The sequence below is a fragment of the Passer montanus genome, unplaced genomic scaffold (genome assembly GCF_014805655.1).
Source record: "Passer montanus isolate IOZ18808 unplaced genomic scaffold, ASM1480565v1 scaffold7, whole genome shotgun sequence".
Lineage (NCBI taxonomy): Eukaryota > Metazoa > Chordata > Aves > Passeriformes > Passeridae > Passer > Passer montanus.
In genome coordinates, this window is record NW_024372147.1 from 16,764,543 (window position 1) to 16,783,951 (window position 19,409).

The following is a 19,409-nucleotide window of genomic DNA, read 5'->3' on the forward strand; positions in this document are numbered from 1 at the left end:
TCCAGTGAGCAAGAAAATTATACTCTCTCCCTTGGTTCCATGGTTAACTAGCACTGTGAGACAGCATTTGTATTAGCTAGCATTTGTACTTGCTAGCTTTTGTACTTGCTAGCATTTGTACTGGCAAGTTTTGAAAATGTGAAAATAAAAGTTCACTTCTTTTCATAAACAGATCCCAAATCTTACTACTAAGGACACAATTTTTAACTCCAGCTGCTCTCAGAAGTAATCATGATGCTTACTCTAGTCCAGGTAAGGAGGAATTTCCAGCTACAGCAGTTCAAAATCTTGCATCATGATATCTAGGACACTTGCATGAAGAAAGCTTTTGAAGGATGCACCCTCTGAGGCCCTCTGAACCATTATGGAAACAGAACATCAGTTTCACCAGTTTTCCTTTGTTATGTAAACTCATGTCCATTTTACTACCACTAGGAATACATGGAAAATAGAAGGAGGTAAGGCCAGTTTCTCCAGACTCTGTTACTGTGTTTTTTACCTGAATCAGAATCTCTAACATCTCTCAACCTCCACTTTTTGGCACAGGTGAAATGAAAGTGAAGTAGTAGAATAAATACCAGAAAATGTTTTGCAAAGGTACAGGTTCTGTTGACTCCACCTCTGCAAACCAGTACCTATATCTTTATAAGAACCGTTACAAAGCAAGAATTTCTGAAGTAGGAAGATCTGAAAGATTTGGACTTGCACAGATAAAGTTTCTAGAAGTTAGCATTCTTTTGTCACGGGTGCTGCAAACCACCTTCAGGCAAATGCCTCAGGATGAAAGATACACACTTGTAACAGTGAATTCATATATTCAGAGAATACCCATGAAAAGTTGTTACATAAATGAAAATAACTAGTATCTTAAAAACAAAAGACAGCGTATCAGTTTCTTCTTGTATCTCTTTATAGTTAACCTGTTAAGTCTAGCAACCAAGAGAATTGCTGGAATTACAACAAAACCAGGTGAGTGAGACAGAATGTCTACACTCACCCCATCTTTTAAAGAAATGGATCTGAGACATGGTAAATTCACAGTAGTCTTTATAAACAGAGCCCACAACTATTGCAAATTGCAAATAGCAACTATTGTTTTTCAATAATTATCAGAATCACTTACCTGTACAGTTTTTGGATTGCATGGGCTGCATTCTTTCTCACATAAGGAGATAAATCAGAAGAGGCTTCCTTAATAGCAAGCATCATAATAGGAACAATAATTGGGACACGTATACTGGATAAAACTCTTAAAGCACTTGCACGGATTAACTGATTAGGATCCTAAAGAAAAGGAGTGAAGAGGAGAAATAAAATAAGATAGCGCAGAAACAAATCATTAAATACATTGCTCTGCTTATACTAATTAGTGACAACACATTAAAACATGTAAATCTAAGTCAGACTTGTAAGTGAGGCCATGCTAATAATTTCTTCACACAAAGAAATTTCCAAAACAAAAAAAACCAACCAAACAAACAAAAAGTAAAATAAATAAAGGGAATATTAAACATCATGAAAATATGAAAATTTTACAAAGGAAAACATTAACATCATGCAATTTTCCAGATAAAATATGTTAATTGTGGATAAAAATATGAATATTTTATTTAATAATATAATAAATTTGTGGCAATCCAAGTGGAAGTCAGATATTCTGAGAGACACACAAACTCAATTTTATTACTTTTATTTACAAAATGTCAAAAAAGTTGTTCTCAGTTGTGACATTCCCATTCAAGTTCTTCACAAAATATCCATTTTATGCTTTACTGCAAGATATAAACTGAAGTCAGTAACAAAAACAATTTCAAAGAACATGTCAAAACATTAGGCTAAAGGTTTTGACACTTCTTTCTATTTTTTTTTCTCTCTTCTTCTGCCCCAGTTCTTGGTCAATTTTACAATACTAGGGTTAGCCTGGAGATCCAACACATGTGTATTTGGATGAACTATTATGTAAACTTTATCCGTTAATCATGGGCTTGGAACACAATGAAAAAATGTTGCTTAATCAAGTACTAAATCCCCTGAAATCTAGCAAAGTGAAATTGCAGCATCAGTAATTCATTATACTATACAGTGTCTTGACAGAAGTTAACCTCCCAAAGAACATTTCTCCCACGGACTGAGAGCTGGCAACACATATTTTCAGATTGGTATTACCTATTTATCAATTAATCTAAGATCTCAATCTTCTAAGAATTTACTTAGAATCTTCTAAGTAGTAAGTATCTGGATGATAGCCCTTTATTTGACTGTTTTTGGAAAAAGATCTCATTCCTACTAGAGTCTGTGAAGCTCATCTGCATCCACTAAAGTTTAAAATTAAAAGTTCCATCGATAGAGGGAGGTAAAAAAAATCTCCACACAAAAAGCCAAATTATAATAATTGTAAAATGAGAAACAAAACATTACAAAAAATTAACAGAGATCTATCTCTCATACAGGCTTAGTAATTTCTTTAGTTGCTGACAATCTCCACTAGTTTGGTGTCTACCCCCTTGCCACACCACCAGTTCTTTTTCTGCTACTCAGCCACAACACTATCACTCCTCCCTCTGCTCTCAATACCCACAGCTTTTAAGAGTTATGCCATGAGGGGTGTTCACTGTATACATTTATCACAAACAACACTGGATACAAAGTCATTTGGATTCTAGCTTTTCGTGGCAGTCAGAGATAGTAAAGGCAGTACATATGACATTGGGATGAAAGTTCAAGGGAAGGGGACAGAAAACTCTCTAGTTGATGTGGGATCCTCCTAGAGCTGCACAACTGGTGCTCCAATTGCAACATTTTCCAACAATATGCAAGGCGTGGGTTAAGTGACAAAACTGAAATGAGCCTAGAATACAAGAAGAGTACACAAAAACTCTAATATTCTCTGACTATAAAAACTGGCCAAATTTCAGAACAGAGACTTAAATCGTTCTTCTCTCCACAGTCACACTTCAAAGGCAATCCTAAACTTTGCTCTCTATAATCCTTTTTCTCATTGTTACTTCATTTGAAACAAAAGTGCACAAAAAGCTATTTTTTTCAGTGCTTTTGATGAAAAAGTACTATGTTCAAGACACTGAATATTTTAATTTAGGTACTACTGTCTTCCCTATGTTTCAATTCTCTGTTGCACACCAAGCTCATTTTTTAACATAAACTAAAAGGAATATAGGCGGTTCATGGTAATAACGGGTTCTTTTTTCCATACGTACAAGTTACATTGGAATGAGAAAAGTCATTCCAGAAATTAAATGTTTGGCATGTGGATTTGAAAGCACCATTCTGGTGTTTTTCTTAAGTGAAGCAATTTTACTTCTTTCAGGCTTACTTAGCTGCTTGACAAGGTTTAAGGTAGCAGAAAAAAATACGTCAATCACATAACTTAAAACTGCTTTAGCAGATGTAGATATTTACATGCTTTAGTTTACCATACTACACTTACACAGATATATTTTTTTTGTGCTACCAGCTCAGAATTCCCTATAAAATGTTATTTAGTAGTCACTCACTTTCAAAGCACGCTGGAAAGTACTGATGGACAATAATGCCAGATCTTGCTGCTCCTCTGCGTAGCGCATCAGATAAACATACACAAGCTTTTTTATCTGAAAAGCAAAAACACAGTGAATATCACTATAAGAAAGTTTTACAATTCTATAAAACTAGCTCCTAGGTTTCACATTTTTATTAACATTTTCTTCTTTGAAGAAAAAGCTAACAGATCCCGGAGCACTCACATGCTTCTCCCAAAGTCTTATGAAACGCCTGAAGTGCTGCAGTGCTACCTAATTAATGAAACAGTCAGATGAAGACTAATAACATGAAGTTCTGCTTTATATTATTAACTAGTAAATTAAGACTATAATAATCTAAGATGCTGACATGGGGAAACTGATCACTTGAGCACACATTTTTTTCCTTACCGAAAATAGGTTAAAGTGAAGTAGCCAAAAATTTCAACAAGACCATTTTATTTTACCCTGAAGCTTAAAATAAATTACTTTAACATATCTGTAAGTGAATATAACTTACAGCTGAACTGTGGTAACTTGCTCACCTCAAATCTGATTAAAAGAGCACTTATCTTGGATGAAAACAAAGGATGTTAGACTCACCGCTGCATGACTACAAGCATTCAAAAGATGCAATATAAGCAAAGCATACTACAAAGGATGCGACATCCAAAGATTAAGAAAACCTCAGTATGATTTTGGGGAGCAGGGTATTCAATTTAGTTCACTTTGCCCCTCATACCCAGGAAGCAGTGAAAACATTTTTTTTACATTTGAGTAGTAAACTGACTGTTGGGTTTTATAATGGAAAATTCTGAAAGACCCTCAACTACAGCTGCGCTAATAATTACTGTCACTATCAGAAGATCTATTTTTGTGCCAATTCTGGCAAAAAAAACGTAATATTAAATCACAGAAGGTTACACCATACTAAATTATTTTTTGTTCAGCTATAGAGAAGTAGCAATCAACATTGACCACAAGAGGCCTGTGCACTGAATGACTGCAGGTGTGCAAAGAAAGCCTCCTTTCCTTGAAACCACTCTGTGACTAGAAATGGAAGCACTCAGAGCTCCGTGACTACACTATTCTTTTACCATTTACCTTCATTCAATGTTAAAATGCTCTGTTCTATAAACCTAATCATAACAGGAGCACATTAGGCTTGAGGAACACAGGCAGATTTGTTTAATTAAGTTATCAATATAAGCACATCAAAATCCATGAATTATTGATGAAGACTTATTTTTGTTCTATATCACCAATTGTTTATTAGGTCACATTTTGTATCCTTACCATCCATGACTTAGTGCACATAACCAAGCTAAGGTGAGCATGCACTTACAACAAAAAAATCATAAGGCATTTCTGTAAACAATAAGGTGCCCTTTGTGTCTCTTCAAATAAATTAACTTGTTATACCACTTCTTCATCTCCATTTTCCTGCATCGGAGCACTGAGTCCTGATTTTAAAAAATATAGTAGCCATTTCTGGGCAGAAAATTCACATGGATACAAAGTCACAGAACTGCAGAATGTTCTGAGATGGAAGGGACCACAAGGATCATTGAGTCCAACTCTTCAACGAATGGCCCATACAGGGACGGAACTCACAACTTTGGTGTTATTAGCACCATTCCCAACCAACTGAGCTACTCTCAGGGTTACTAAGATAAATCTATGTATTTTATGCTACTGCATTGCCACAACTTGTACAGACAGATTTGATTAAGAATTCTTAGGTATAGGGAAAAATTTGGCAAAATATTTTCAGGAAACAGGAACAATGTACTAAGAATCTGACTTAATCTAATTTCTCATAAAGCACCTTAAGAAATGGACCAAGACAAATGTTCCTGAGACAGAAAAGGTCTAACTAGATGGCTGTAAGTACACCTACATTACAACCTAACTTGTAATCTAATTCAAATTGATAAAGAAATTTGTCAGATGGCTTTACTGAATGTGCTGATCTCTTTTAACAGTCTCTTCCTGCACAAATATGTTAGCATAAAGTGATGAAAAAATTAGTAAGTAGGGATGTTTAACTACAGCATAGATGATGACATGTGAGTTCACATAACTGTCTATTTGTTTTAAAATAGGAGAAAAGGCCCATAAGATACAAACAGTTAAAGGCTTCTACTAATAATGTTTGGTTATGTGATAAGACCTCATCTTCACACCCATAAAACATCTCTCCCACAAGGGGGATGGAGGGATGTGTGCACACAACGTCCTGCTCTAGTTTCTCCCAAGCCCATGACAGGAATTATCAGCTCAGAGATGCAGAAAGAAACAAAATAATAGGAGGGAAAACAAATTTAGGACTCAAAGAAAGGATACCCTGTCACACTCCTCCCAGAAAAACCTCAGGAGAGCTTCAGCTGCCCAGGTGTTAAAACCACCCAGAGTCAACAAAGACTAGAGCACCTTTCAGACTGAAGGTGTTTATATGTACAGAAATGGGACACAGATGAAAAGTATTTTAGACATGACATGAGATGTTCTGGGGAAGAAATAAAGTGAATGTGAAGCAAGGGCAATCTACATGATCTGGAAAGGAATAAGAGGACTGAACAGTTTAATAATTGGTACATCTATCCTTCTGCTCCCTGCATGTGAATAGCACAATATATTGCACTGAGTAATTAAATTTCATTTTGAACTGTTTCTCTTGGTGAGATACTCTTTATTTGGTGTGAATTTTTACACGCCTACAACTAGTCAGCCCACAGGCTGGAGGGCAGCTATGTCCGTGGGCACCAGCAACTAGAGAGACCAGAGTGAGGGGACTTAAGTATGACTCCAGCAACTGCAATGTGCCATCATGCTTTAGGGATCTCTAAGTCCAGGGTGGCCAGCATTTGGAAAAAGTGAGGGCCTGGCTGCCAACGCCTAGGCTGGGACCACAGGCTAGAAGGCCCAAAAAATGTGTGTAACTGAAGAGACCAGAATATGTGAAAACAAGCACAAACCAATGTGTCTGTGCTGCATCAAGCTGCACCAGCTGACAAGTAGTTGAAGTGCTCTGGGAAGGAAGTAGGTGTGGGTGTGAGCACCTATGGGCAAGGCCACAGGAGGAACTGGCTATGCCACAGACCAGTGAAGATCCCTCCAGCTGCAAGGAAAGCCCATGGCCTGTGGGTCTCTAGGGGCAAGAACCATGGTTTTTTGCAAAACCATAGGGGTTGATAGTAGAGGACCAAGGAAGTTCTGGCCAGATCCACTTGTATATGTGCAGAGGTGCACACACTTGAGTGTCCAAGGGCAAGCCCATGAGGAAGCAAGAGAGTCCTGGTTTAGAGGGATTCATATGTGTAAAGATGTTTGTACCAGCAAAGGAGAAAGGGCTTATATGCCCTTAGGGGTTCATATGTCGAGGTGCCATCAAGAGGAGCAACTGAGATCCATGGGCCAGACATTGGGCAGAGTCCATGAGGATGAACACTGGGTACATACACACATTCCCACTAGCAGACCATCTTGAACTGCCAAGCTGCTGATACTGTTTGTGTTCACCTGGATACCCTGTAACAATTTACATGACTGCCTCTGTACATACATATTGGTTCTTTATACGTACAGATACAATATTTATGTGTACCTGCACACCTACTGGGGATACAGTCGCAGCTTCACTGCTGGTTGGGTAGAAAGCCTGGACAGTCTTGCTTGTATCAGACTAGAGGTTCCAGCCCTAACATTTAAAAGCCCTTCAGATAAATAATATTGTTTAAGGCACTCTTTGCACAAGGTCTCCCTGTTTAAAATTTGACTTAAGACTACTCATAACTTACAAACATAAATTACATTGGAACAGAATATTTAACCAGTCTGATTTGTTACCACATCTTTTTACTGCCTGTTACTAAATGCACAACTACAACTTCTAAAATTATTTTAATACAGCATGTTCCTGAAGACTGAATTAGCATCTTTGCACATTCACACTTCCTTGAATTACCAGAGGTCAACACTTGGCCTTGATCAAATAAATCTACTCTCTCAAAGAACAAAAAACCCCAAAGTTTTCAAAGTAGTAACTAAAAATGAATAATTTCTCTAAAGCTAAAATTAAACTCCAACTTGACTGTTACTATCCACCCATGTAAATATGGAAGAAAACTGATGTTTCATCCATTATATCATGGCATGTTAGGGTGAGAAAAGAGCTTGTCAAAGCCATCATTTATCAGAAATATAATCTTTGGTGCCATAGGCCAGGGAAAAAAAAATATTTTTGTTCCTACTAATAATAAAGCCTGAAGTATACATTTTCAGAAGAGGACAGATGAACTGAAGCACACATTCAAATGATTTTGCTCCTTAAAATCCAATACTTCAAACAACTGTTGCCCACGTTTTTTAAAAATTACAATCCTGAGCAGTAGGAAGTAACTAAAGTCATTGCATGTTCACTCTACTTTCATCAAACTGATGCTTGTTAGGCACCACGAGGTCTCAAACTACAAACTTACAGATGCTATTTTTATTGAAATCTTATTTGTCAAGTCAACTATAACTCTGACACTTCTGCAGGGAAGCCGTCAGTGTATGCACAGTAATGCTAGTGAGCATCAGAGTTACATTTTCTACATACACCCTGTGGTTATACAGCAGTAACCCTGTGGATTTAAACACATCATCGTTTAACAGAACCTCAATTTTTTAGCATTCTGGAAATCTGAATTTTCACCAGTCCAGGATGGACTTTCCCCCCTTGCTTTCTTACAACAACAACAACAAAAAGATACAGAAGCAAGCTACTTTGTATCTAATAACACCCAATATAGATGCAAGAACACACCTTTTCTTTACCCAGACATTACCTTTCAGCTTTGATCTGCAAAAGATGTTTAAAAATACAATGCAGTATGAACCCAAGCTTTGCAAAAAGCATCACACTTCAAATACTGAACTACACTTTCCTTAATTACCATCATACCTCATAAACTTTCTAAAATGAAGTAATTTTTATTTTAAATGTAAAGAGCTACTATTTCTTCCTCCAAATCACCCAATAGGTTTCATTTATTTATGTATAAAATTATTACCATAATGTCCTTATTGAAAGAAACTCCTAAAAAGTTCTATTAATGATACTAGAGATTTTATGCATTATGTTGAAGTCTAATAAAATTAGATAAAATTTTTAGAAACAGATTTTCCATAACAGTATGTTTAACAAGTTAGAGGAATACCTCAATATTTTTACTGGCAACATTCTTCACAACAGCAGGAAACAGCTCAGAAGCATTTTTTCCCTTTGCAATCATCTGAAAAAAAAAACCAAAAAACCAGAAGAGACAAATCTTAGTAATGTAACAATACAATTTATTAGAATGTGGTTTGGGTTTTGTTGCTTTATTACAGATCGGTATTTCAAGTCTCATTTTGATGAAACTGAGGATAAACATGTGCATTTTTGTTAATTACTAGACCTTAAAGCATATAGTCCATACAATAAAAACTCTTGGGTCATGTCTCATTATGAATTTGCTGGAGTGGAATCCATGAACTGGACTTTAACATATAAGACAGCAAATAATTTTTAATGCATTCACAATTACTAAAACCAAAGACTTTTCTAATCCAAAAAGCCCTGAAGAATGACCATTTGGGAGGTAGAGGTGGGGGGAAAAAAAAAGCCAACCCAACAACTCAACAAAATCCAAGAAGTTATACAAGTTTAAGTCCTGCTCCTTTTCCCTGGAACATCTATGGCTTTCAACAGAACCAAGGAGAAAAGTAAAAATAAACATCACACTTTAAAGACCAAATAAGGTTATTTTCCATAGCAAGTTAAACACAGAAGGCCATAAAGTGTTTATACAGAACAAAAAAAAAATATACAAAAGCCACACAGTAAAAGCAAGATCAGTCAACCCACCAATTTTTTTCTTTTGAAACACAGTTTTCATGTTTGATCATGAACAAGGCATGTCACGAACAATAAAACTGTCACAATAAAGACCATAAACATCAAAACCCCTGTTTAGCTTCAGTTCTTGTACAAACAACTTAAGAAGGAAATTATTTGTGGGAAACCGGGTACATAAGAAGGAATAAAATATTTTCATATACACTATAGCTGCACAATGTTCTGCTTAGATATAATTCCAGTACAATGTCTGGCAGTGCTTTATGTCTGAACTGCAAATACTGGAATTTCGGGATGATGTTACATCAAGTTATATCAAGTTCAGTGCTGCTGGTACAGACTCAGAGCACTGCCATCTCTAAGAATCTGTGTGCCTCACTCAAAGTCAAGATTCAGCTAGACAAACATCAAGTTAATCAGAAACCACAAAATCTCACTAAGAAATCACAGAATAGTCCTTTAAAAGTCATCTAGTCCTGCAGCAAGCAGAAACATCTTCAAGTTTTTTACAGATCAGATTGTACCTCACTGAAAGTTTACAAGGATGGAATATTCACCACCTCTCTGGGCAACCTGTCCCAGTGTTTCACCACCACCATCGTAAAATCTTCTTCCTTATATGTAACCTAAATCAACTGTCTTTTAGTTTAAAACCATCCCCTCATATCCAGTCATCACAGGCCCTACTGGCAAGTCCCTCTCCAGCTTTCTCATAGACCCCTTTATGTACTGGAAGGTGCTGTAACATCTCCCCAGAGCCTTTTCTTCTCCAGGCTGAATAACCCTAACTCTCTCAGCTTGCCCACACAGGAGAGGTGTTCCAGCCCTCAGATGCTTTTTGTGGCCTGCTAGGGACCCACTCTAACGTGTCTATTTTTCCTGTCCTGAGGACTGCAGAACTGCAACCTGATGCAGTTCTTCAGGTTGGGACTCTGTTATGAGAGTGGAGTGGAGCAGCATAATTCAACCTGCTGGCAACATTTTCTGGACTGTTATTGAACACTGTCAGTTCACAACCACCATTTCATCCACCAGCATGCCCAAGTCCTTCTTGTCAGAACTGCTTTTGATCCCTTCATCCACCAACCTGTGCTGATACTGCGGGTTACCCTGACCCCAAAAAAAAAAAGAGAAGAGACTAATCTTAGTAATGTAACAATATAATTTATTAGAATGTGGTTTGGGTTTTGTTGCTTTATTACAGATCGGTATTTCAAGTCTCATTTTTATGAAATTGAGGATAAACATGTGGGTTTTTGTTAATTACTAGACCTTAAAGCATATAGTCCATACAATAAAAACTCTTGGGTCCTTGTACTTGGCATTGTTGAACCCCATGATATTGTCATGGGTCCACATTGCAAGTTTGTCCAGATCCCTCTGGATGGCATCCCGTCCCGCATGCATGTCAACTGCACCACTGAATTTTGTGTTGCCTGTAGATTTGGTGAAAGTGCACTCAATCCCACCATCTATGTCATTAATGAAGATATCAAATAGTACAAGTCCCAGTACAGGTCCCAGAACAGACCCCTGAGGAACACCAATGTCCACTGGGGTCCAACATACATACATTAGTTGTTACGAATACCCAGGGATCCAACAAAGTAACAAGAGTTCTGCAGCTACAGTAACCCCTGTCCGTGACCATTACATTCCAACCATTACTCCACATTACACAGTTGCTTAAACTTCATATTCTCAACTCACAGATCTGTTTGTGTATTTTATTGATAAAACACATTAAAAGCATAAAGAGTTAGGATCTCATGCAACAAAAGCAAGAACACACAAAGCCAGGAAATACCTAGTGAACTGCATATTCTGAGAAGCTTAGGAGGATGCCAGAAAAAAGACAGCTGTAGTTCAAGCTATTACTCAGTCTTTCAAAAGGGAGTAAGAGCAGCTGTCCAGCATGACATTTTGATCTAACCCGTTTAACATCTTAAACTGTTCATTGCACCTGTATTAAAACACAGAAAGTGACACAAGCACTGTAAAAAAGCAACCACATTAAATGAGTTTCAAGGGGTTTTTAACTAAGAATCTAAAATCAATTTACTACTTTCAGGACTGGGGGGTCGCCACACTAAATACCAAATTCAGAATGCGAAGGTAGAACTTAGCAACCAGATGCATTGCAGAGAAGTAAGACAGAATGAAAAATTATCATCTTACCTTGGTGCAACAGAAGTTACAATACTCAAAAACAGGGATGATCCTCAGACCTCCATGTCAGACTGTAATGGTATGACTTTATGCATTACTGGGACTATTTAATTGATCTACCATAATAGCTCCAGTGTACCATGTAAATATGTATTTAGGACCTTTTAAAAGAGTGTATTTTGATTCATTATTGCATAGCAATTCATGTAGACTCTCCTTAGCTTATGGATCATTAACCTGAAAGAACATAATGGTTCTTTCCAAGAGTAAAGTCTATCAGATAATTTTTGTTGCTGTGCCTAGACATTCACTATTTGTGTTGTCTTATGCTCCTGGAGTTCTTGCACAAAAACATTCATTCTAGCATAAGTGCTGTGTAATGTCAAGACGTACTCATTTTTTTTTCCACATGAGAGACACACAGACATGCATGATACTCTCTGAGGGAAATCAGGCATGTGACTGTTTCCTAAAATTATGCTCTGAAATCTTCATTAGTGAATTTTTACTGGTTTTTCCACAGAAATTCAAACAGGTTTCAAGATCTGGTACTGGTTGTTATAACATCAGTGAATGTTTTAAAAGAAATATCAGCTTTATGTTTTCACACATATAGTAGAATATCTATACACAAAAATTTATTTCTAAACCAGCAGTGCTAGTCATATTCTTCCAAAGACTGCAATTATTTTATTACATATATATAAGGAAGAAACATACAAAATAACATACTGATTTAGAAAAAAAGGCATTGATCACGAAAATCATATTTTACCTAAAAGTACGCTTCATGCATAAGGGGAGAAGTGAGAAGATCAAAACTGGACTATTCCTATGCTTGAAACAATATTGTTTTAAGTCACTCTATGGAAGACAGATTTAGTTTTATTTGTAATGAGTCTCGTCCCTAGGAGAAAGTTCACAAACTATCTTAAAGGAGGAAGTAACTGCAAAAAGTGCCATAACCAGCATTCTCCTGCTACTTTGTTATCACACCTATATGAATAAATGAAGGTTTAACCTCTTAAAGTCTACTATAATACTGAGATAACTGTGAGTGTCAAAGAATTATAGTCATACGGAACAGTTTATGTTAGCAGGGACCTTAAAGACTAATCCGCCTTCCGGGGTTATAGACACCTTACTGAGCATCACCCTTGTGAGGACAGGCTTCAGCCTAGACAAGAGAAGGCTCTGCAGTGATGTTATAGTACCTTCCAGTACGTAAAGGGGGCTAAAAGAGAGCTGGAGAGGGACTTCTGTAAGGGCATGTAATGACTGGACAAAGGATAACAGCTTTAAGCTGACAGAGGGTAGGTTTACACTCAATGTTAGGAAAAAATCCTTGTGAGGATGGTGAGGCAGTAGAACAGGCTGGCCAGAGAAGTTGTGGATTCTATATGCGAGTTTTTTCAACTATCTAAAACTTAGAAAATAAGCATTCCAGAGACATGTTAAACAATACTCTGACGACAGAGTTCCTTTTTCCTGTAATAATAAGGCTAGAGGAAGCCTTTCATCTCTGAAAAACACATTTCATCCCTGAAATATGTAAGGTCCCCTCTGTATGTAAGCACAAAAGCACTTTTGTGCTCCACAAGAACATTATCACCACTGCTACAAGGCCTCATGCTCATATTGTGCAATGTCCCAGTCCTGACCTGTAAAGCTCATTGTCTTAGTTTGCTATGCCAACCAGTGGTTAGGGCCAGGTATCTGGTATGAAACACACTTTAAACATAGCACAGGAAACAGCAAACACCTTGAAGATATGAAAGAAACTTCATATCAGAAACAGAGGATTCAGTAAATCACACAACTCACTTGCAGTAAAGTAATGGTCAGCCTTACAAGCTAGAAGGCTGTTTTTTACTTCAAGCAGCAGCAGCTGAGCAAGGGAAAAATATCCAAAAATCAGAATATGTACACTGCCATTTGGGTAAGTAGTGCTCTTCCTGCAGTGCAGAGTGCTTAGAACAGAAAACAATGACCATGAACTTAAAAAAGGACAGAAATCTGCTATTGGAAACTGGAGAGAATTGTCAGAATTGGAAAATGGGAGAAGAGAAGAAAGAACGTGCCCAGTAAATTTTGCCTGTCCTTGCTGAAGACCTCTTGAGCCTGATCACTTCAGCCTAAGTCCATCAAAGATCACAGCTATCACTGCTAACTACACATCTCTAGCTTCATGGTATCACACATTTCCAGGAAATAAAAGAAGCCATTAAGACCTCTTTCAAATGTTCCGCAGCAGCAGGTATCTAAAATTAGTTTGCTCATTGCACACTCATTTTTAATGACAGCATTTTTTGTAGGAAAAAAGGAAAAAAAAACCAAAAACCAAACCAGTAAAGCCTTGGTTTAAAATTTCAAGCTGATTCAATTTAATGTTTTTTAATTCCCCCATATACATACACAACTACATTCAGTTTCAACAGTTTCCAAATACAGATAAAGACTTGGCCAGCTTTTCAAAAAACAAAACCAAGGGAGCAAGAGGCAACTTGCCACAACTCTCCTGCCCACAGTAATAACCAGAAAAAAAAAATCTGAGGGAAGCTGAAGAATATAAGTTTACCATGGCACTTCTAAAGGTCATATGTTTTTGCAACAGTACATCTCTATGCCAGACTGGTCAAACCCTTGAGCAATCCCACATCATGCTGGAGAAGATGAATCAAAAACCTTTTCCAAACCTAAGAAAGACATTATGAAATAACAGTTGAAAGGTTACCCAGACATCACAGGTAAATGCTGTCTCTGGCAGGACTAAGGAATTATAGACAAAAAGACAACCTTCTGAGTAAAATTCTTATCACTGAACAATCATGAAGGGAGAAGCAGCCAGCTCTGGAGTCAGAGGAAAGAATACATGACACCACCTGTACCTACTCACTTTAGTATATACTTGGACAGGATTAAGTACACAAAAACCAAGCAGTACAAAAAAGCACATCCAGAGTAGACTGAAAAAACAATGACAGAAAACAAATTCAAAAGCCCCAAAACAAAGAAGCCAAGCAGACACTGAACAATCTTCTGTAGCACGTCTTCCCATACTTTTAAGATGAAATAAAGGGATACCATCAACTTCATGATATGTTGTTTATAAGCGTTTAAATATATCATAGTGTTAAACATTATTCAATCACCTCTATGGGTACACATTCACCTGAAATACGTTATCAAATATTCAGGGATCATGCTCAATCAAAAAAGAAAAACTTCATAAAATAATAAAATAAAAATAGTAAATGCAACTTGTAAGTTATTCCTGAGAATTTCTGTTGTTTCCAGTCTGAGGAATTTGAAGCTTCTTTTCAGGAGCCACTTCCTATTCAAGATCTCACTGAAAATAGTTGTTTACAGGCATATTGGCACTGTCACAAATATTTTAAAAGCATGTAACTGCATATATCCAAATATACCAATTTTCACACAAAATTCCAAGTTAAGAATTTTACCATTTCATCACCACAATTTTTAAAGATCATTTAGAGACTTAAGTGCTAATCTGGTAAAGAATGTGTAAAAGGAAAACATTATTCCCATCCAAGAAATAAAAATAATAATAAACTCCCATATCCCCTAACAAATAAAAACAGTAACAAAAAAATCACATACCCCAACGATCCTTTTCATAGCATCCAGCTTTGCAGAATCTTTACTGCTTTCCAACATTTGTTTTAGGTCTTCATTCCTATGGTAGAAATACAGTAAAGCATCAATTAGAAAAACTAAAAAAAATCAAATCAGAATATAATTTTTATATTCTTGCTCCAGTTCAGCAACTTATGGTGAAGCACAGCCCCCTCTTGCCACTTTTAAATTTTATTTACTCTGTATAATGAAGTGTTTAGCAAAAGAATGTATCAGATTCTAACAACAATGTAAGACCATGCAACTTCAATCTGCTGTTAGCTGAACGTGTCTCGAAGGCTGAAATCTTAAAGCACAAGAAGAGCTTAGTTTAAACCAACTCATTCACTTCTCCCTTGTCCCCAGGAGGGTGAGATGCAATAACTACAAGTTGGCATGTTTGTTGAAATATAATATCAGCTTACATAAGTCACTGAAAAGTCTAGACTTCAGTATGCTCTGAATTTCACTAAGAATCAGGGATATAACCTTGTGCTCCTACCTGCCTTTCTGGACTGTAAATTGCTATCCCCTACCCTCAGGATTAAAAGCCTCGGATTTGCAGCATGTTCTACGAGCTGTAAGGCTAAGACAGCCTGATGATTAGATACATACAGTGTCCAAGGACTTTTTACTGCTGAAATAAAATTTTCCTACAAAAATATCGTTAATAAGAATGTTCTCTTGTAGATACTTTTCATTAGCTGTCACTAATAAGAAACCTCATCCTGCTTGGCTTCTTAGAAGTAAACAGATCACAGTCTAACTGCACTTATAGAGTACGAAAGTTTACAAAAAAGATTCATTGAAGAAACAGGTTTTTTGTAATGTCTGGATTGCCTGATTTACTGAAAGATACAATTGGAAAGAAACTTGAGACATCTGCAATATTCTAAAGAATTCTGAAGACTTTCCAAGCTCAAACACTGCGAACTTTCACACAAGTGAAAGGCAATATGGTGGATAGACCATGGCAGGACACCAGAGGCCCACAATGCCATTCCTTCTCTCCATTCCTGAAGTAAGATGGGGGTGAGAAAATAGGATGGAAAAAACCTCATTTGTCAAGATACAGTTTAATTAAGCAAAAGCAAAGGCTGCATGCAGAAGCAAAGGAAAACAAAATATTTATTCTCTACTTCACATCAGCAAGCAATGTCCAGCCACTTCCCCAGGAAGGAGGGTTTTATTATACATGCCAGTTGCTCTGGAAGACTAACACCATAAGAAAGAATGCCCACCCCTTTCTCCTTGTTCTTCACTTTTATTGATGACCAGAAATGGTCACCATATGGTATGGAATATGCCCTGGTCTGCCTGAGTCACGAGTCCTGCCTACACATCGTTCAAAGTTTTGCCCAACCCCAGGCTGCTAGGGGAGGGGATACTGGAGAGACAGTCTTGACTCCTGTGTGAGCACCGTTCACCAACAGCTACAACACCTCTCTCACTACCAATACAAAGCACTGTATGATGAAGACTGCTGCAAGGGAAAATAATTCCATCTCAGCCAGACCAAATATACCCAGACAAGATTTCCAAAGTGAATGCAGAACCTGGATATATTCTGATTTAACACTGCCATCATAATTTCATATGGGAAGGAGAAAAGGGTGTAAGCCAAAGCTGGAATTAGTAACAATGAGAAAAAATATTGTCATTCATTCTGTCATATACTTTTAAACGTATTTTTCCTACTTGCAAGGGACAGAGTCACACTAACAGAAATTTCCTCACATTTTCAGAACCAGTATTGTATCTACTTTGTGCCTCCCCACAAGAAATCCACACTGTCCACATTTCAGCATACATCCACATAAGAACTGCAACCAAATGGAAAAAAACCCCCAAAAAACAAAACAATCAACACATTTCCTACTAAGCTAAGGTATATAAAATTCAGGATACCTACATGCAACTCACAATTTAAGTCTAACTCCTTTTTCAAAACCAAGTGTTTAATGAAATAATTGAAGCAACCTATTACAGATCCCCTATACTGTCAATATTTGTTTCACTTGACAGCTTAATATTTAATTATTAACTTAAAAAATGAAAAGAAAGTATTCTATTTCCTTGCCTGCTTTAGAATCACTTCCCAAATATCACTGGCAACTCCTATTTTGTCTGCATCACACACAAAGGTTTTTACCATCTTTAGCTGCTCCTGGACATGTTCAAAGATCTGTAAGGTCAGTCTTCTATTGCTACATTTGTTTGGTTGTGTACTTTGGTCATTTAAATTGTATGTCCCATTCAATTTTGTCCTGCAGTTTTGCATACTGCTAAGATCAGCTTAGAAGTCTATAGCTGGACACCTTCCTCATGGCCAAGTCGTAACATACAATGTACCTTCTTGTAACACCATTCAAGGTTGACAGGTCTGTTAAAAATAACTAATGAAGTGATGTCACACGTTTTCCTATTGTCTGCATTCCTGTTCCAGGATAAAGTCACACTTTTCTCTGCATTAAACTCTACATTTTTCTGATTTGACTTGAACATACTTGTATTCACTTCTACATCATCACACTTCTTTTAGTCACTTCATATTTTCCCCTCAGATCTATATCCTTATTTTTCATATCAGAAATAAAGTATTTGTTGGTTTGGGGCTGTACCTAAAACATCATTAATAATTTGGGCTTTTTACCTTTCAATCCCCCTGTATAGTTTCATTTCCAGTTAACATTTTAGGAAGCGTAACTTTGATTTAATTTTTGGCAGCTGTCTTTATTCCCATCACTCTTGGCCACAGGAACAGCTGATTTTGCTGACCATTCCTACTCACCTATTCCTCACAGGATACCAAGTAAGTCTCAGTTCTTTTTGATCAGCTCGTAGTACTTTGCCTGACACTTTGCTCTAGCTGGATATAGAGACTCAGAAACCTCTAATTCCTTCTGCTTAAGTCGTAATTCTTCCCCATGCAGGAATCTGTACAACATGGTAAGAAAAGTTACACAGCAAAAGACAGGACTTGATTTAGAAAGTTGCTTTTAGTCCTATGCTCCTGCTTCCAGTTTCCTACTGTTGATGTAATTGTGAAATATGTAAAATTTTTCTTAAGAAAGGATGTTCTTTGATGTTTCATCTTTGTATACTTTCAAGCCTAATCAACAACACATGAGATTCAATCTATGAAATGGATAGCAGCTAACAAGCACGTTTGCAGCGAGGTCCGTGTGTTAGAAAGACAAATTATTCGTCAGTAGAATTGTCTTGTTAAGGTTTAGGGCTTGACATGTTTCAACAATCTCAGACCCCAGATGAGGTTAGCAAAGCTTGGGAAGAAGGACGCACCTCTGAGGGCAAACCAAGAATGCAAATTTGATGAGCCACAAGGATGTTTTGCAGAACCACCAAGACAAAGAGGAAACAATAAAGACAACTCAGCAACAGAGTGGAATCAGCTCCAACTGGGTAAAAGGCAATTCTGGCAGGAGGAGACTGTGATCACGGCCCACCGACTTAAAAAATCACCAATCCAAAATAAGAGAAAGGCTGAGCATGTAGACCAGTTATTATGAGAAGTGAGAAATTCATTAACCAATAGAAGGTAGAATACTAATCAACAAACTAACAACAACAAAAAAGAATATGTCAACAAAGCAAAAAACATAGAAATAATAATTTGAGTTTGAGGATGTAGTAGCAAAAATAGAGGAAGTTACAAAGAACAAGATCCAAGTACACGCTGAAGACCGTCTCCCAGAATGTAACAAACAACAAGAAAAAAAAGAAGGCAAATTTAAGATGTGAAGACAGAAGAAGTGCTTATTGATGAGCTCTACTTCTAAATGCTTATAGAAAATATTCTATCATACACTTCAAATTAAAACATTTTGAACTGTTAGCTATGAAGATATAAGCCACAGAAATTTATATATGAAGACCTGTTTTCAGCCAGCCTTGTTTCCACATGAAAAAAGCAGCAGGGGAAAAAATAAAGAAAGAAAAACAGAAATTAAATAACAAGTTCTTGATTAATCCATTTTAAATCGTTACTTGAATAGATGGTTTGTCTGGGTTTTTAAATATCTTTTCTAACAAATTATAATCCAGGATTAGCAAATATTAGATACTTACGGGGTAAAATATTGCTCCATACACCCACATGGATCACCAGCAGCAGCAAGCCTTTTTTCTTCTACAGTTAGATATGGTTTCAGTGTAACATCAAAGTTTTTTCCTTTAAGAGC

The 19,409-nt window shown here is 36.9% G+C and overlaps 1 protein-coding gene across 3 annotated transcripts in view; it reads right to left on the reverse strand.

Annotated features, from left to right (window-relative positions):
* AP3B1 (adaptor related protein complex 3 subunit beta 1) overlaps positions 1–19,409 on the reverse strand; it is a 152,566-nt gene that overhangs the window by 123,433 nt on the left and 9,724 nt on the right. For all 3 annotated transcript variants that reach the window (XM_039729697.1, XM_039729695.1, XM_039729698.1), the window contains exons 2-5: positions 15,193–15,268; positions 8,720–8,794; positions 3,513–3,608; positions 1,124–1,284 (exon numbers count right to left, since the gene is read on the reverse strand). In XM_039729697.1, the coding sequence (XP_039585631.1) occupies positions 1,124–1,284; positions 3,513–3,608; positions 8,720–8,794; positions 15,193–15,268 (408 nt within the window). The remainder of the gene's footprint in view (positions 1–1,123; positions 1,285–3,512; positions 3,609–8,719; positions 8,795–15,192; positions 15,269–19,409) is intronic.